We start from the raw sequence: 20,578 nt of genomic DNA, 5'->3' as shown, positions 1-20,578 counted from the left end.
TTCAAAGCATTAATATATTCAGAGCAACTTTATCATTATGCATCTTTTCACCCACAGGATATTAAAAGTACAATCATTATTATATTTGAGTGTGAACTTGTTTTTCTACTTTATTAATATTGAAAATATAGAGAGCCACTGTTAGAACAGAAATGGGTTGCTTCAGAATCACCCAAGATCCTGGTTCTCGGTTTCCACCCCGACCTGCTGAATCAAAATTGAATAGACAGCAGTAGTAATGATAGTTCATTTCTACTGGGCCCTTACTATTTCTGTGCTCTGTGATAATTGCTTTACATGGTGTACCTCATTTCATCCCCACAAGCCCAGCGAATCAGGTGCCATTGTTACTTCTGTGTTCCAGAAAAGGCTCCTGACTTCTCTTGACTTGAGGTTAAGTAACTTGCCCAAGTTCATACAGTTTGTAATAAATTTATTATTTTTATTCAATCACCTTTGCTTTTTTATGATAATTTGTAATAAAATTCTTAAAATGATACAACTTGTGTGAGTAGAGCTGGGGAAAGAATAAAAGTATGAAAACTTGTAAAAGAGTTTTGCATTTGAAAATTAAGCTAGGGATTACGTCACAACTTACATTTTATTTGAAAGTTGTTACTGATTAAATAGAAAGTAATGAAGAGAAGGAATATACTGTGTGGAAATTTGCCTTTTTAATAGACTTTCATTTAAATGTCTAAGGATACTCAAACATACTCATTTCTGTATTGGAAAATGTGAAGTTGTTTTTGGTGTTTTCCCTTCCTAGATGGAACAAACGCCTTCTGAATCGGAGAAACTTTACTCATTTTATGATCTGGAATCAAGTAAGTGATTGTCAATCAGCATCTTTAACAAAATTCCTGTCATTTATTGTCTGAGCTGGTGAATTGCTTTGTTTTTGTCTCTCTGTTATGTGAGGGAAATCTAACGTTGGTTTATTTAATTTATTCCAGGGTAGCTTTGGCCATATAGGAATTTATAAAGTGCCAGGTGAGGCAGCCAGGAGAGTGGGACACCTAGTCCAGTTGACAAAATAATTTTTGTTCTGTCTCTCCCTTTCTTAGTCTCTTCTTCCCACTCTTGGTTTCTTTTTGCTGTCAGGGAACAGTGATATGAATGGGGTGAGGTTGTGGTATTCCACATTTAGGTTCACTGGCCCTTGAGATAATAAGGAAAGTAGAGAAACTTAGGCTCTCTGACCGCACTGAGCGTTGTTCTTCTCCTGAACCGCCAGGATAGTGGTCAAGGTAGTTGGGAACACTGAAGGGCTTTCTAAATCTGAGTGTTAAGTAATTATAGGGTTTATTTTTCCTTCGTCTTGGCACAGATCCTTTTCATGGAGGTTATGAATAACTCTTACCCAAGAGTAACAAGAGTTCACAGAGTAAATTTGCTACACAGTTTAATGGTTTTGGATGGAGACAAATCTAGTACAGATTTATGGTCATGGAGTCCAAAGTGCCACTGAGAATAAATTATTATTTAAGAATCACCAGTCGTTAGAGAGATGCAAATCAAAACTACAGTGCGATAAACATCTCACACCCACTAAGATGGTAGCTATCAACGAAAAAAAAAAAGAGAAAACAGGTGTTGTCGAGGATGTGGAAGAACTGTTGGTAGGAACGTAGAGTGGTATGTCTGCAATGGCTAACAGTACAGAGGTGCTTCAAAAAATTAATTATACAATTTCCATGACCCTGGAGTCTGGTTATATACCCAAAAGACTTGAAAGCAAATATTTATTCATCCATATTTATAGCAGTATTAGTCAGAACAGCTAAAACAGGGAAGCAACCCAAGTGTCCATTGATGGATGAATGGACGAGCAAAATGTGTTATGTATCCACAATGGGATATTATTCAGCCTTAAAAAGGAAGGAAATACTGACATATGCTTTCATAGATGAACCTTGAGCACATTATGCTAAGTGGTATAAGCTAATCACAGAAAGGCAAATACTGTATGATTTCACTGATGTGAGGTTCTTAGAGTAGTCAAAATCGTAAAGACAGAAAAACAGTGATTACCAAGGGCTGTGGGGAGGCATCAGTGGGAAGTTCATGTTTAATGGGATAGTTTCAGTTTTACAAGATGGAAAGTGTTATGAAGGTGGATGGTCATGATGTTTGCACAACAATGTGAGTATATTGTATGCCTCTGAACTGTACACTTAAAAAATGGTTAAGAAAGATGGTAAGCCCTGGCCGGTTGGCTCAGCGGTAGAGCGTCGGCCTAGCGTGCGGAGGACCCAGGTTCGATTCCCGGCCAGGGCACATAGGAGAAGCGCCCATTTGCTTCTCCACCCCTCCGCCGCGCCTTCCTCTCTGTCTCTCTCTTCCCCTCCCGCAGCCAAGGCTCCATTGGAGCAAAGATGGCCCGGGTGCTGGGGATGGCTCTGTGGCCTCTGCCTCAGGCGCTAGAGTGGCTCTGGTTGCAACATGGCGACGCCCAGGATGGGCAGAGCATTGCCCCCTGGTGGGCAGAGCATCGCCCCTGGTGGACGTGCCGGGTGGATCCCGGTCAGGCGCATGCGGGAGTCTGTCTGACTGTCTCTCCCTGTTTCCAGCTTCAGAAAAATGCAAAAAAAAAGAAAAAGAAAAAGAAAGATGGTAAATTTTATGTTAGTATATTTCACCGCAATTTAAAAAAGGAAAAAAAAAGGAGAACTCATTGGATTAATTGTTATGTTGGACAAGTAATTTAAAGAATATATGTAGGCCTGACCTGTGGTGGCACAGTGGATAAAGCATCGACCTGGAATGCTGAGGTTGCTGGTTCAACACCCTGGGCTTGCCAGGACAAGGCACATATAGGAGCTGATGCTTCCTGCTCCTCGCCACCTTCTCTCTCTCTCTCTCTCTCTCAAATGAATCAAAGCTTTAAAAATTAAAAAAAAAAAAAGAAAAAAAGAGTACATATAGACCTGATATAAGCAGCAGAGCTATATGCTGTGGTTCAACTCATGTTTTCAAGTCTAAATAGAGAACTAATTAATAATTTTTTCCTTGACCTATTACTGCTAAAAAACTAACATCTCTTGCAGTGAGTTGCACTGTTAACATGAGCCCTGCTCAGCACCAGTGTTGTACATGCTGGCTTAAGTGTAATGTACTCAAACATTAATTGAATTGTGCACTCTTAGTTTTAACAACCCTTTGTGGTATAAATTAAACTGAGTTTTTAAAGAGGTGACATTGGCTTTTAAACTTTCTATTTCTGTTTTGGTTGAGGCAGCACCATACCTTGTTTATTGAACCAGGAAATAACTTAGAAATTCAGAGTTCTTTTGGTTGATCCATGTTTTCTTGTTGATGTCCTTTCAAGTGACAGATTTTACCAATTTGAACTTTAGATGAACTTTTTAGTTCTCTCTTTTTTTTGGCCTGTGTGACAATACTATTTCTGTTAGTCATGACCTGGTTGTAAATTGATTCATGGAAAAGTTTCCTTATATTCACTGACTTAATATGCATTTATCATGATTTGACCATGTGTACAGGATGAGGTAGACAACCTGGTAACACCCACTTTTACTGATTTTGTTTCTAATATTCTTTTCATCTGTAGGTTATTTATTTAGTTTTGATACGTGTTTGAGCTTCTATTGTAGATGAACTTTGGCAGAGTTGAATTGCTAAATATGTATCATGATTTGTAGTTGTAAAAAATAAAAAGGTATGTGTTTGCTCTCTGTCAGAATGGAATCTAGGGCAGGAAATATCTAGTTGAACAGTTACCTTTGAACACCTGACAATTATGCATTAAAAATTCACTATGTGATTGTGTTATTTCTTTCTCTTTAAAAAAAGATATTAACAAACTGACTGAAGATAAGAAAGAGGGCCTCAGGCAACTTGCAATGACATTTCAACATTTCATGAGCGAAGAAATACAGGATGCTTCGCAGTTGCCACCTTCCTTTGACATTTTTGAAGCCTTTGCAAAAGTAAGTGTGAAGTTTGGTGTCTTTGCAAATGCCATAAATCAACCCTCCACTCTATTTTGTTGTTGATTCAGGAAAATCCAGGACCCTTCATGTCTTACATCACTCTCCTACCTTAGTAAGCAGAGAATGAAGGAATGCATTGCTTATATTATAAAGGGCACTACTTTTAGTGTTTTATCAGTATCCTTATTAATGGCCCATGTGTGTTCATTGTCTGCTCTCAAGGCATACTCTGCCAATTGCATTCATTTAGTTTTGTCATGGTGTTTCAGCAATAGAGCCTTTTTAAAAAATTAAATTCATTGGGGGTGACAATGGTTAATAAGATTATATAGGTTTCAAATGTACAATTCTATGATATACCATCTGTTATGTTGCATTGTGTGCTGACCACCCAAAGTCACCATGTATTTGACCTCCTTTACCCTTTACAACTCCCTACCCCCTTCTCTCTGGTAACTACCATACTGTTTGTTGTCTGTGTCTATGAGTTTTTGTTTCTTTTGTTTGTTCATTTAAACTCATAAAGTATGTAATGATGCTGTTTATGACATATACATTAGAATTGGGTGGAGAACGCTGGGCAGAGACATGGACTCCTCTCTGCGGCCCTTCTCCTAAATTAGACCAAGAGAAGAAATGGGCACCACAGAATGCACTGCCTCCAGTTGCAACTTCTTTATGTCCAAACTGTCGGGAGTAGTTCCATGCTGACCTTCCTTTCCAAGCTAATTAAGAAGGCTGACCTCACTTGCCTTCAAAGAAGAAAATCCCGTTTTATGTTTTACTTTTGGTCTCACTCATTTATGTGCATCCAGGTTCTGTGCAGTTATTAGACATGCCAGCTTACATTTTAGCTCATCTCACTGTCATTTAAGGCAGTGGTCCCCAACCTTTTTTGGGCTACGGACCGGTTTAATGTCAGAAAATATTTTCATAAACCGACCTTTAGGGTGGGATGGATAAATGTATCACGTGACTAAGACAGGCATCAAGAGTGAGTCTTAGATGGATGTAACAGAGGGAATCTGGTCATTTTTTACTTTGACGATGGACTTTTTAAACATATACAAAAGTAGAGAGACTAGCAGAATGAACTCTCATGTCTTTTGTTATCAAGTCTCTTGGCTACATGAGAAGTGTTTGTTGCTGAATTCACTTATTAAGTAGCCCTTTAAAAAAAATTTAAGTAGATGTTTTTGTTTTTTGGTTTTTTTAAGCCTACTATGTGCAAAGCACTCTTGATACAGGGTTATAGAAATATGTGGCTAATTCTAAATCTGAAAATTATCTACCAAAGTAAAAAACCTCAGTAAGTCAAAAGTCTTACTTGGGGATATTATTATATTTATCAAACTTGCACCTGCCTGGAAAGGAAAAGGGTCAGTGAAGGTTGAGAAGGTTCTTAATCCTGAGAGCATGTTTCATTTCCTTCTGGGCTGATGGTTTTTTTCTAATAGAAGATTGTGATTAATTCTTCAGAAGTTGGCAGTTTATCTTTTGAACACTCTGGGCTTTTCTGTTGAAAAATAGATTGTACTTCCTATTGGACTGGGTTCTCAGCAACAAAGGTGCTTCTGCTGTTTAAGGCTTATTTTTATTTGTAAAACTTTCCTCTCATTACTCCAAAGACTATTGTGTAGTCAGATTTTGGGCATTATATCCAAGTGTTGCTCTTTTGTTTTCTTCTTCTGTAGCACCAGTATTAATCTCTACTCCCCCAACCCTGAAGAATAGCAACTGGTTTTTAAAAATGTTTTTTTTTTAATTTTTTTAAAATTTTTCAACTGCAGTTGGCAAACAATATTTTATTAGTTTCAGGTGTGCAATGTACTGATTAGACATTTATAAAACCTATGAAGTGATCACCCCAATAAATCTAGTACCCAACTGGCACCATACCTAGTTATTCCTATATTATTGACTATATTCCCTGTGCTTCATCCCATGACTGTTTTGTAACTACCAATTTGTACTTCTTAATCCCTTCACCTTTTTCAACCAGTCCCTTCCAGCCCCTCTCCCTTCTGGCAGTCACCACAATGTTCTCAGTATCTGTGAGTTTTTTTCTGTTTTGTTTGTTCATTTATTCTGTTTTTAGATTCCACATACAAATTAAATCATATGATATTTGTTTTTCTTTGTCTAACTTATTTTACTTAGTATAGTATCTTTTTAGATCCACCCATGTCGTTGAAGATGGCAAGATTTTATTGTTTTTTTTTTTATGGGCGAGTAATATTCCATTGTATCTGGGTACCACTGCTTTTTTATCCACTTGTCTATTGATGGGCACCTACGTTGCTTCCATATCTGGACTATTATAAATAAGGCTGCAGTGAACATATGGAATTATATGTATTTCTCAATTAGTGTTTTGGGTTTCTTCAGATAAATACCCAGAAGTGGTTTTGCTGGGTTCTTCTTTGTCTCTTGTTCAAGCCTTTGTTTTAAAGTCTGTCTTGTCTGCCTGGCTAGTGATGACACAGTGGATAGAGCATTGACCTAAGATGCTGAGGTCCTAGGTTTGAAACCCCAAGGTTTCCGGCTTGAATGTGGGATCATCAACATGATCCCATGGTTGCTGACTTGAGCACAGAGGTCTCTGGCTTGAAACCCAAGGTTGCTGGCATGAGCCCAAAATCACTGGCTTGAGCAAGGTGTCACTGGCTCATCTGGAGCCCCCCTGTGAAGGCACCTATCAGAAAGCATTCAGTGAACAACTGAAATTCCAGAACTACGAGTTGATGCTTCTTGTCCTTCTCCCTGTCTCTATTGCTAAAGTCTATTTTTTTCTGGTATAAGTATTGCTACTCCAGATTTTTGTTTGTTTCCGTTTTCATAAAACATATTTTTCTATCCTTTTACTTCTAGTCTGTCTTTCGATCTGAAGTGGGTCTCTTGTAGGCAGCATATGTAAGGGTCTCATTTTCTTACCCATTAAGCCACCCTATGTCTTTTGATTGGAGCATTTAATTCATTTACATTTAAAGTGGTTATTGCTATTTTATTCTTCATATTTTTGATGTTTTTCTTTTCTCTTTTTTCTTAAAGAGGTTCCTTTAACATTTCTTGTCATACTAGTTTGGTGGTGATGAACTCCATTATCTTTTTCATGTCTGGGGGCTATTGGGATTTAGATTGTAAAAGTTTGTTCTATAAATATATCCTGTCCAGTAATAGATTTGTTGCCTGGCTGTACAGTTTAAGTAGCATGAAATATGGGAATGAGAAATTTTTCTAGGGTATCAAGGAGGATTTCACAGGGAAGTAGAAATCTGTGCTGTGAATTTCAGAAGAGAGGACAGTGGTAGGAAGCAGTTACAGACAGTGGTCTAGAAATGTGCCAGGGGGCAGAGGGGGGACTGACTCCTCTAACCCCCTGAGCTGAGAAGAATTTGTTGACCTCCTATGAAGAATTGAAAAGATAGTTGCTTTCTGTGGAGTATGTATTTCATTTATATTTAGAACTTTAAATAAAGCTTGATGTTTAAAATGCTGGTGTTGCATTTTGGTAGTAGAAAATTTGTGAGGGAGGTAGTGCCCCAGAATTTCTATAGAGGGGGTGATATGGAGTGATGATCTGGTTGGATGGACAGACTGAAGTGATTTGCTTGACACTTTGTTTGCATAGCAGTTTGCTTTTTTGTTTTTTGGTTTTTTAGATTGTTACTTGGGGGTGCATGGCTGGATGGAAATAAAGGTATGAGGTATGAGGAAAGTGATGGTTGCCACCGACCCTAATGAAGGTGGCCATAGAATAGGAGGTGCACTGCAGGTTCTTATTTGTATGTTCATGAAAGAGAGGCCAAATTCATCTGTGCTATCTGTTAGATTGTATAGGGAGAAGAAGACACGTGTCTCCATCTCCACAGTGCCCTCCTCCTTCTCATCCCACCCCACATTTTTTTCTTCTCCTTCTGCCTTCAAACAAAGTTTCCCAATAGATTTCAAAATGGGTTTATTTTGGCATGACAATTACAATGGTTCAGTCTACTGATTGAGTTTTAAACATTTACTGCAAATATAGAAAATGTATATATGAGTAATAGTAAATATAAACCTTAAAAGCTGAGAAAATAACAGAGAGAAGACAAATTTAAATGGGACACTGACCATTATGATGGTTAAGTTGCTTTCTCATATTGTAAATGAAGTTCTCTCAACCTCAATCTCCATATGTGTAAATGGAAACAACAATAATAATAATAATAATAATAATACCAAGTTCACAGATTAAAGTACTTAGTGTGTCTCCCACTACTACTGTTGCCTCTTCTCTCAGCTTTATCTATGTCTGATTGTGAGACTTCAGTGTTCTATGTGTCCCTGTGCTGTCAAATTGAGTGCGGTCTGTGGCTGACTGTGAACCAGTCTCGGATGATTGCCCACAGTTTGCCCAGTTCTGATGTCTCTTGAGATGTTGAGAATTACTTATCTTGTTTGAGAAGAAATTTTGCAAACAGGAAATAGTGCCTTTCCTGTAGTAACTGACTTGGTTTCAGCCCACAGCTATTCTGGACAGCAGTCATATACTGTATATTTCCTGTGTTCCTAACAACTCCATGATTTCAGAGTAGTTCCTTGGGATATCACGTAGGAAATGTAAAAACAGGCTTTCTCTGGTGAATGAAATGTTTTTTTTCACATGTCTTAAGAAGATGGAATTAAATATCAAAGTTATTCAGTTGTCATGTTATAATTCACAGAAATGGCACAGTGTGTGTAATATTTTTCTATTCTCTTCCTCAGAATGTACATAGATAATTATTACATTGATCATTGGCAATGATTATTAATAACCTAAACTCAATGTCAGCAGACCTGCTTTGAGCTTATTTTCTATGCACAGAATATAGGTTGTAGAAAAATGTCCTTAATTATTTTTTTCTGGACTTATAACTTCCTCTTCTAAAAATGCATTTGGCAGATTGGAAATGTGATATGATCTGAAAAATAAAGCAGAAAATAAACTAGTTGCACAAAACGTTTCAAAAACAGACAATAAATTGGAAGTAGCAAGAATAAAAGTGACCTTTCTGACCACAAAACATGTCACTGTTAGTGTTTCCAGAGCATTGCAAAATATTTTTAACTTCATAAAATTGTACAATTGCCACAGAGTTTTTTGATTAGAAATTCCACATCTATTTGAGATGTTCCCTCCCATTTCCTTTCAAACAATATAACAATTCTCCTGGTAGCATGTTCTTTTTATTCTTCAGGGCACATATGTGACCTCCAGAACTTGCCTTTCCAAACTCTTATTTTTAATGCTGTTAGTGGCAACTGATTTTGCAATATATACTGTGATTGTATAGCTTTGAAAGTGAGGATTTTAGAAGGCGTTTTTATTTTCTGCTGTGATACTTACATTTTACACATGGTTTTATTCTTAGTAAATTCTTTTTTATTGGAAAATTCTTTTTTATTAGAGTAACAATGGAGACTATGTTAAAGCAAGAATCTTGCTAATTCATAATATGGAAAGAAATAGTAACAATATTTTTCACTGAGATATGTTAGAAAATGATATTATACTCAAGATTACATGTCTGCATTTGGCTGGTATGTGCCATTAGACGTAGAGTGTTAATAATGTGATGTTCTGTTGTAAGCTCTTAATTTTAGTAGAGTATATATATCAGTATGGAAAGGAAATTACTAAGTAACTGTTATTCTCTTTATTTGGTGAAGAATGGTGTACATTAGTAAGAAGCAAGAATACATTGTTGATGATATATTCAGTTTTTTATCTTAAATTTTCAGTTCTGTTGACCCTTTCATTCTGGATATGCTGGTGTTTTATTACTTCAGTGTTACTGATAGACTAATTTGTGGAAAGAATATTACCTTCATTGTTTTGAAAGGTCAGGGGTATGTGTGTATATTTGCCACTTGAGGGTTTCAAATTCATATTGGACCAAATTTTAGAGCTTTTTGTTGATCAGCTCAGTTGGGTTTCACCACTGTAGCATGCTATAAAGTAGTGAGGAAAGCAATCTTTTGAATTAATAAAGTGATGAATTATCTAATTACAAATTTGATGTGAAATGGCAGTATGATAACTTTCACTGCATTACTAAATGATCTCAGTGACTGATCAGATGTGCCTGGTCTCATTAAGGAAAAATATGCCATTAAATATTTAGTATTAAAAGCGAGGAGACACACCAGGATTGCTAACCTCCAGTCACCAGGATGCATGTATCTGTACATTTGGAGGTAGCTGCTGCATGAACATCTCTCTTGTCTGTTCAGAACAGCTGCTTGAAGACTTAGGTATTGGGATTATACCTCTCTTCTGGTTTTAAGTAAAACGAGCAAATAGCCAAGATACTTAACTGCATGCAGCTCCTGGCATTCTAATTATGAAATGCTGATGCATTTCTGATTTATATGTTTTTCCTTTATTACAATAGATTGAATCGCCGGGATTCAAGAGACCATTATTCTCACAAATGTTCTTCTAAGTTAAGTGACATTTGTAGGACATGTGGGCTTTCTAAACAAAAGAAGTCATGTGTGTTTACTGATGATATTTATTTGTCATGTTCTTCTCTTTTAGCCATTCAGTGAATATAGCTCTTCATTTATGTGTAAATAGCCTATGATGATTAGTATATGTTTATCATAGTTAAAGACCAGATGCCAGCTAACTTCTGAAGCTGAGAAGATAATCAGTAAGTTCTTAATTGGCATTTTTACTTATATCTGTGTTGGTCAAGGTAATTACTTCTATAAGGCTTATGCTTTGATTAAAACTATTGATGGCCAAACATGTATGCCAAGCCTGTTGCCTTATCAACTTGAGTGTATAACTTGCCACTAATTCAGAAGAGGTTATGTTTTTATAATGACAAAATGTCATTGTGAAGTGATAGTGGTTACTTTCACTGCTTTGACCTTCCCTTTAGTGACAGAAACCTCCACTAGGGTACTGTGTCTCCCTAATAGAATGTGACTTTCTTAGAGCCAGGAATTACATTATATTTATTTTGAATTCCCAGCAACCCTCATGGTACGCAGTAGGTATTGTTAATTGAATGAAGGAATGCATGACAACTGTCCCTTTGCAGATTTATGGAATATACTTTATTAAATACATTTTAAAAATAATACATTACTGTAAATATACAAGGCTGTGTAAAAAGAAATCTTTGTTATGGTAAAATTGAGAAGTTAGTAAGTTAGTTGATAGCTCAGAATCACAAGAGGCTGTCATTATTCTAAATTCTTCAGGGAATGATGAATCATTATATTAATTATACCAGAGTTAGAAAGCCTATTCTGTAAAAGCATATATAGTTGATATTTTTGGTTTTGTAGGCTGAGGCAAAATTGAGCTATTTCTGTATCATGGTGACTTGTAATTTTTAATAAATGGAGGTAAGGAGGCAGAGAGACAGACATCTGCGTGCACCCCGACCGGGATCCACCTGGCAAACCCCATCTGGGGCTGATGTTCTGCCCATCTGGGGCCACTGCTCAATTCCTAGGCAACCGAGCTATTGTAGCTCCTGAGGTGAGGCCATGGAGCCATCCTCAGCATGTAGGCCAACTTGTTCAAACCATTCAAACCATGGCTGAGGGAGAGGAATAGAGAGAGAAAGAGAAAGAAAGGGCGGAGAAGCAGATGGTTACTTCTCCTATGTGCCCTGACCAGAAATCGAATCTGGGACATCTATATGCTGGACCAACACTCTACTGCTGAGCCAACTGGCCTGGGCCAAGATAAGGCTACTTAAGGTTCTTGTGGCAATGCCTTAACTCTGACATTATAACCGAAAGCTTCTGTGGACAGTAAATAAGTGAATGTGTATGACTGTGTTCCGAAAAATTTGTTTATAGACATTGAACATTGATTTTTGTATCATTTTCACTTCTGCTTAAATATCCTTTTTAAAATTTTTCTCTCAACTATTTATAAATGTAAGAAAGCATTCTTAACTTGAATGCTGTGCAAAAACAAATGGTGGGTCAGATTTGGCTGATGGGCCATTGTGTCCCCGCCTTTAAGTTCTTATTTGTAATCCTGAAGTCTTTTGTGTGTAGGAAACAATATTCTACCAGAAAATTCTCTAATTTTTTTTTTTTTTGTATTTTTCTGAAGCTGGAAACGGAGAGGCAGTCAGACAGACTCCCACATGCGCCCGACTGGGATCCACCCAGCATGCCCACCAGGGGGCAATGCTCTGTCCCTCCGGGGCCTTGCTCTGTCGTGATCAGAGCCACTCTAGCGCCTGGGGCAGAGGCCAAGGAGCCATCCCCAGGGCCCGGGCCATCTTTTGCTCCAATGGAGCCTTGGCTGCAGAAGGGGAAGAGAGAGACAGAGAGGAAGGAGAGGGGGAGGGGTGGAGAAGCAGATGGGTTCCTCTCCTGTGTGCCGGGAATCGAACCCAGGACTTACACACGCCAGGCCGACGCTCTACCACTGAGCCAACCGGCCAGGGCCTCTCTAATATTTTTAAAAAATGATAAGAAATATTTTATCCATTAACTTCTAACAAATCATTAGTTCTACAGTTTTATGTTGCCAGCCACATTTGTAAGCACACTATGTGTACAATAATTTTTTATTGTGTTTTCTTTTTTACTCCAAGAAAACTTAATTCAATAACTTTAAAGTTGTTTTAATTCAGTGAAGACATACAGTATTTCACTAAGGATTAGGAAGAAAATGTATACTTTATTAATGTCTTACATACAGTATCATTATTGGTTTTTCTCCAAGAAATAAATAAGTTATTATTTATTAGTTATTTTCTATGCTGATCATTTGAGAACTTTTTATTAGTTATATGTCCTTATTTCCTATGGTTTCACTACAGGTGTTACATGTTTTTATTTTGCCTTGAAATGAAAATAATACAACTTTCTAGTAGAATTATTTTGACTATATAACTCAGGTTCAGATCGCTTTTTTAGAGCATGGATATTGCGTTCAGACTTTAAACCATAGTTTGACTATTTCTGTTATGAATGAGAAAAACCTCTCATGAGACCAAAAAAAGAAAAAAAAGGTTTAAGGGATATAATATTAATAGTAGTAAAATAATTGTGATTAACTGCTCTGTTAAATTTTGTAACAGGCAGAAACAGAATGATTTTTTTGATAGCAGAAATTAGACATTGGTATATATGATGTGGAAAATAAAGTGACTTGGCACATTATAGAGGTAAGCTGGCAAATTTGGAGATGGCTTCTGTAGGCCAGATTAAAAAAAGGTGTGTCCTGATCAGAGAGAAAATTGCCTCACTACTATCTGTGAGGCTCCATTATTTAATAAAATGTTTCTTTTCAGTACCTAAAGTCACATGTTTACAGTGATAATTTATATAAGTGCTCATTTATAAAGTTGATGAAGGAAGGACAGAAAGCTTGTCATATTAGGCAAGTTGATTGTGGCTCAGTATTTAGAGTAACTTTATCTTTAGAATGGTGTGTCGGGCTGCCCAAGTACAACTTGGAACTACCTTTCCCTGGAAGAGTTTCATTCAGGGTTGACTCACATGCCAGGAGGAGTTATCTCCATGAGTGTAAGATAGGGCTAAGTGATATATAAAGTGTACTTTGAGTTTATGGATTCATGGTAGTCCAAGTCCTGCTTATTCTTAGTTTCAGTTCCAGTCTTTTGGGAAATTCACCTAAACAGGATTGATCTTTCACTGGTATTTTCTATGCTGATCATTTGAGAACTTTTTATTAGTTATATGTCTTCATTTCCTATGGTTCCATTCAGATTTTTTGTTTTTGTTTTGTGGAGTCATGTTATTTAATTCCATAGTAGAACCATGTGATTTTAAGACTGAAAAGATCACAGAAACAATTCAGTTCCATAGCCTGCCTACACCTTCTCCTCTTCCCATGATGCATCAGTTGTGGCTCAGAGTAGGTTATATAATCACCCAGTGACAAGAAAAATGCTAAAATTTGGGCCTTTTGAGCTCATTCTGATGCTCTTTCTGTTAGTTGATGCCTAATTGTTCAAGAAGTAGCTTCTGAGTTGAGGTAAAAATGTGATAAGCAAACAAAACAGTATTACAAACAACTTTTCACAGTATTTATTATATACTTTTTGAGCTTTATTGAGAAGTAATTGACATGTAATATTGCGTAAGTTTAAGGTATGAAATGTGTTGATTTGATATACTTATTTATTGCAAAAGGATTCTGACCTTAGGGTTAGTTAACGCAATCATCATGTTACATAATTACCATCTGTGTGTGTGTGTGTGTGTGTGTGTGTGTGTGTGTGTGTGTGTGTGGTGTGAGAACATTTAAGATCTACTCACTTAGCAACTTTTTAAAAAATATTTTTTAGATATTTATTTATTCATTTTAGAGGGGAGAGGAGATAGAGAGAAAGAGAGAAGGGGGTAAGGAGCAGGAAGCATCAACTCCTGTATGTGCTCTGACCAGGCAAGCCCAGGGTTTCAAACCGGCAACCTCAGTGTTCCAGCTCAATGCTTTATCCACTGCACCACCACAGGTCAGGCATTAGCAACTTTTAAATATGAGATACAGAATTAGTAGTTCTAATGACCATGCTGTCCAATAGATTCCCTGAACTTATTCATAGCTGGAAATACATACCTTGGACCAATGCTTCCTCATTTCCCACACCCTCCTCTGTTTCTTACAATGAAGGTTAACAGAATAAAGCCAGAAAATTAAGACTAAGTTACACCGTAAGATTACTCTTATTAGCATATGAAACTAGATTAGGTTGTCTCTATAATGATGGGTTTCTATCTCAGAAATTCTGTATGGCCGTGTTTATGTGATTGTGGCTTTCCAACCCAGCTGCGTATCCTCCCTTTAGATAACTCAGTTATAAACAGAACTAATGTATTATATACTTGACAATAGGGGATTTGTCTTTTATTCCTCATTTTTTTTTTTTTTTGGTCCTATTCTCAGCCAGGAAGCCAGTGGATATCAGACACTGGCATTTGTCTTACATCAATAGATCAAGGGACAGTTGAGGGTTTTGTCATGTTTTTTAGTAATGCACTAATTCAATTTTATTTTATTTTTAAATTTAATTTAATTTTTTACTGACAAATACTTTTAAAAGATGTAACATTTATCTCCTACAATAACCCTTTGAATTGTTACTGATATTTTCTTTTGTAAATGAGAAGATGCTTAAGGTCATGTGATTTTTAAGTGAAGGAGCCATAGCTTCAGCTTAGCTCTCTTGATTTCACATTTCCCCCTTCCTGCCATATTGCATTCTGTGTTATGTTAGTTCTGTATTGGAGCTCTAATTGTGAACTAGTATAAGCCTTAGGAGAAAAATTCAGAATGTGAGAAATAAGAATATTTGATAAGATTTCTATCACTAACACTGAAGTATTGCTATAGGCAAAGCTTTCCATTATTTAAGATTTCTGTTATCCCTCATACAGGTGGGGTATCCTATCTCTCCCATTCATGCATTCAAGTTTAAAGTGCTGGTAGAGTGGGTGGGAGGAGGGTGGGTCTTTCACACCAAATGATTCTGAACTGATGCTTCCCCAATTCAATGTGAAAATAAAGATGATGGAAATAGAATTTGCATAGAACCAACTACTTTCTGAAATCTGGATTCCACAACCTTGAAGGACTGAATATTAAAACATTAATTATTCAGGAGCCTTCAGATTGGGTCTGTCTTGTTTTCCAGCTATTATTGGATGTGTTTTTCCCCCCTATGAGTCTATAAACATTGCATTTTCAGATTAAGATATTTTATAATGCAGTGGAATATAAATGCAATATAGAAGAAGATCCTTTTTGGTCTTATCGGCACCACTTTTTCTTTATAGGTATTTACTTGACCTTAAACTTTATACCTATACAGGCAGTTAATTTAGAAGTGCTATTTTTGAACAAGTATTGGAACTTCGTGTGACCGAACTTGGCAATTTTGAACCCTATTTCAAGTTTTAGTTAATATTTGTTTTTAGTTTTGATGCTTATATGAAAAATTCATCAAGGCACCGTGGAACACAGAGCTATTTCATTAGGGTCAGCTGAATTCAGAGCAGGATTAAGAATACCCATGATAGCACTTTCTTTCCTACCCTTCTAACCCCTGTGGTGGCAGCATTTTGTTGAGATAACAGGTCTAATGCAGCATCTGGTTGCCCTGTGACTTTCTGGTTGATGTCCTGGGACCTGTTTTATCCTTCATAGCCTTTCAGAGGCTTTTGCATTTCAGGTTTTTAGCAGATGCCAGTAAGGTACAGTATTTCCCCATGTGTAAGACATACCTTTTCCTGAAAAATTTGGGGTCTAAAAACTGGGTGCATCTTATACAATGATTGTAGTTTTTTTTTACTTACATTTCCCACTTTTTTGCACTTGTTTTTGCGCTCAGTGTTGAAGACAATGATTCGTCATCAGACATAGATGAGGACAAGCTAATGGATGGGAGTTTTGACAGTGATGAGGAGTTGTATGAATTTTATGATGAATAAAACTTGAGTTCAATAACTTTATGTAATACATTTTTCCCCAAATTTTGGGCCCCAAATTAAGGTGCGTCTTATACATGGGAGTGTCTTATACATGGGAAATACGGTATGTTATATTGGTGCCTTGGAAGTCTTCTGTAGTAGTAGGTGACTGTGGATTTTCTTGTTTTCCATTTGTCCAAGGTTCTATAGAACAGTACTTATTTAAACCTCAAGTATATAGAGCTTCAGATGGGATACTGTTCACTTTAGAAATCTGTTAATTAACTTCTTTGGTATGACCTGCCCTGATTCTCCTTCTGCCTTTCTTACCATTTTGTTTAAAAATTATTATTTGCTGCTTTCTTTTCCTCCCTCCCTCCCTCCCTCCCTTGTCCTCCCTCCCTCCCTCCCTCCCTCCCTCCCTCCCTCCCTCCCTCCCTTCCTCCCTCCCTCCCTCCCTTCCTTCCTTCCTTCCTTCCTTCCTTCCTTCCTTCCTTCCTTCCTTCCTTCCTTCCTTCCTCCTTCCCTTCCCTCCCCTCCCCTCCCCCCCTCCCCTCCCCTCCCTTCCCTTTCTTCCTTCCTTCTTTTTTTCCTTTTTTCTTCCCTCCCTCCCTCCCTCCCTTTCCCCCTCTCTTTCTCTTTCTCTCTTTTTCTCTCCCTCCTTGCTTTCCTTTTCTTTCTTCTTCTTTAACCTGTAGAATGACAACATTCCCACCGCTATGGCTGACTGGGCTGCCTATTGGCTGGCAGGACCCAAAGCTTCATCTCCAGCCTTGCTCTTTCTTCTGGTCTCCAATCCCCTATCTCCTAGCCACTGATAAAAAACTGTCATTGGCACGGCCTGTTTTAATTTCAGAGTCATCATACTTGCACTCTTTCTTTTCCTCAGTAAGGCATGTTCCTTCTCCACTTTGCTTTCTTTCCTCTTAGCATACAGTCTCCTGACTCAGCCCCAGGGGACCCTCTGGGCTGCCTTTGATTCTTCCCCTCACTTTCCTCCTTGTGCTGCTGATGTTGCCTTTGAACTACTGCTTACTTCTGTTCTTTCCTTTTTATGTATTTTTTTTTGCCACTGACCTAATTCAGGCCCTTTATATTTTGCCTAATCTATTTTTTATTTTTTTATCTCTGCCTTTCACTCTTTTCCTGGATCTTAACCCATTTTTAAATACTGTCACTAGAGATATCTATATTTAAAAAAACAGTTCTGATCATTTGAATCCCCTGTGTAAAAATGTCTTGATTTCTATTGTCTGTTGTCTAAAGTCAAAGTTTTAGAATATGACATTTGAGGACCCAGCAAGCCTCCTCCCATGTGAACTCTCCTGGTGCTGGCTGACTGCTTAGACAGACTGGAAGTGACTTGTGGTGTGACCATTTCTAAGCACCTTGAATAGTGACCAGTCAGTTGCACGGATTCAGTCACTGAATGCTTTTACTTCTTTACGTTGTTGCCTTGTCACTTGTAGTATGTTTTTACTCTTTCATATTATTGTGTTGTCAGTGTGTACAAATGCCCAATCTTGGTGATATCTGAATCACTGTTGCCATGACAGCAGTAATAAATGTAGGCAGGCCAAGTGCCTTTGCAGGTAGGGAATTACTTTGACAGGATAAGGAATTTTTTTAGCCAATTTGTAAAGTTGCCTGTGTATTTGAGAACACACAAGCAGAGTGACAAGTTAGCAAGGCCTGGTTGTGGCTGCTGCTGCTTTGTGTGTACATGCGTGAGCATGGAGGTGGAAATCACCGTGTTCCTTTGACTCAGCCTAAGGAAGTGTGCTTCTGTGTGTGTCATTCTGATTGAGCAGAGGAGATTTAGTGCTGAGTGATAATCAGCAGAAGTGATTGAGTGGGCTTCTGCTTTATCAATGTTGCTGGGTTTGATAATCAACAATTACAAAGATATGATCGGATTTTGGAAATCTATTCCTGGAGGATAATCCATGTCTGTTTGCTAATGGTGTCAGGCTGGCTTCCAGGCTTTCTTTAGAGCAGTGATGATTGTGACAAAGGTAATGTTTTTTTGTTAAATTTTTTTTTAATTTTAATTTTATTTTTTTAATGGGGTGACATCAATAAATCAGGATACATATATTCAAAGATAAGTCCAGGTTATCTTGTCGTTCAATTATGTTGCATACCCATCACCCAAAGTCAGATTGTCCTCTGTCACCTTCTATCTTGTTTTGACAAAGGTAATGTTTTTGTGCTGAAAATATTTTCCTCCTTTCAGTGAGGGTTGAATGATGTTTGTCTCTTCTACCCCCTCAAAGTCAGCAAAGAGAAGCTTGCAAAGTCCTTTGCATTTTGTGAAACTAAGGTATGCTATATAGTTAAAAAGTATTATCTTTCACTTTAATGGAGTAGAGGAATGTTTTCTACATGACAGGGAATATTTAAACTTGGAACATTTTGGTATTTAAAAGTTTCTTTTTTTATATTTTATTTATTCACTTTTAGAGAGAGAGGTGGGGGGAGAGATAGAACAGAGGGAGAAGCAGGAAGCATCAACTCCCATATGTCCTTGACCAGGCAAGCCCAGGGTTTTGAACTGGCAACCTCAGCATTCCAGGTCGACGCTTAATCCAGTGCACCACCACAGGTCAGGCCTAAAAGTTCTTTTGAAAGCAACTTAATGTTTTCAATTATAAAAATAATGCTTCAGTGAGTGACCATTCACATATGGACTCATAGTCAGCGTTAATTGAGTAGGGTTGAAAGCACTCTAAAACCTTGCCATTTCCCAAATGGTCAAGATCCCTTTCCTGATTCCAACCTTGACATATGTAGTTCTTTCCATTTGGCAAGTTATTTTTTATCCTTCAAGACTCACTTCAAGTGGCCCCTTTTCTAGGAAGCCTTAAACATGTCCCATTATGGCAGGAATGGAAAAGGAGACATATGAACTATAAGCAGATAAAAAAATGAGATTGGGCACTTCTGTTATTTTGTCCCTTCAGCCAGGTGCTGGCATGATGAGCTGGCCAGTTTATCACAAGGGAATAGTGAGAGCTCTAGAACTGAACAGCTACCGCGGGTGATTGACAGCAGCTCATGTCCAGACATTTTGAAAATCTTTCCTCTCATTCCATTCATGTCGTTCTCTCTTTTTAGGTAGTGTTTCCTCTGATCATTCTGGTTCTCTGTGAAGAATCAAAAGATTCATGTTTTTTGAACAAGCAGATCTGAAAAAACTGCAAAGTTACTTATTATTGCTAATTATCTTTACAGCAAAATCATAAACATAGGGATTAAATTGTATATAGTATTGTGTACTTTTTCATAAAAATCTTGCTTATGACTTTAATTTCTGTAAATAATATATCAAGTTATGTGAACTAGGAACATTTGGAAATTAGCAGATCCTATTATGAATCTTTTTCTGGGGGAAGATATATTTTGGTAAGCTCATTGCTTTGTTTTAAAAAACCTGGGCTTCCACATATTGTGTCTGATTTTTTACTAAAGCAGAATACATTTGTGCTGAGTTAATCTGCCTTTTCTTGTACCCATTTTCAGGGCTTGTAATTTCTTTAATAGACTTCACCAAATTCTTTGGGCCTGTTTGCACTTACTTTTCTAGAATGGGGTGGGCTCTGCGCTGCCTAATCGTAATTCATAGGAAGAGTGCTATGGGATCAGCTTTTTAAAGCCTCTTGATCATGAAGCCACTCAGCAAATGGCTTCTTCTTTTTCAAAAGCTAGTTGGTATCCCTGGGACCATTTCTACATGAAATACCTATTCCACAGTCCAGCTTTTCTTTTTCTTTAAAATTTTTTTCCCATTGATTTGAGAGAGAAAGAGAGAGGAAGGAAGTGTGTGTGTGTGTGTGTGTGTGTGTGAGAGAGAGAGAGAGAGAGAGAGAGAAAGAAAGAGAGGCATCAACTTGTTTCAACTTACTTGTTTTATTTACTTGTGCACTCATTGGTTGCTTCTTGTACATGCCCTGACCGGGTGTCAAATCTGTGACTTCTGCTTTGCTGGTTTGCAACATCATACACTGAGCCACCTAGCCAGGGCCAGCTTGATCTTTTCTAAGTAGAATTTCAAAGCCCAGTAACTTCAGCAGGTTTTTAGATTGACTTCAGTTAATTCTGATGTCTTTGACATATGGGAGCTTTGAGATATTTTATTTCCTTTTGTGATACACTGGTTGGTTCACTGTCCTGATGCC

General features: G+C 37.5%; 1 protein-coding gene across 2 annotated transcripts in view; it reads left to right on the top strand.

Annotated features, from left to right (window-relative positions):
* The window catches only part of SMYD3 (SET and MYND domain containing 3), a 790,876-nt gene that overhangs the window by 168,280 nt on the left and 602,018 nt on the right, over window positions 1-20,578 (top strand). For both annotated transcript variants that reach the window (XM_066253500.1, XM_066253501.1), the window contains 2 exons: window positions 770-827; window positions 3,817-3,953. In XM_066253500.1, coding sequence (XP_066109597.1) covers window positions 770-827; window positions 3,817-3,953 — 195 coding nt within the window. The remainder of the gene's footprint in view (window positions 1-769; window positions 828-3,816; window positions 3,954-20,578) is intronic.

This window comes from Saccopteryx bilineata, chromosome 1 (assembly GCF_036850765.1).
Source record: "Saccopteryx bilineata isolate mSacBil1 chromosome 1, mSacBil1_pri_phased_curated, whole genome shotgun sequence".
Taxonomy (NCBI): Eukaryota; Metazoa; Chordata; class Mammalia; order Chiroptera; family Emballonuridae; genus Saccopteryx; species Saccopteryx bilineata.
This window is presented reverse-complemented; position numbering and strand designations above follow the sequence as displayed.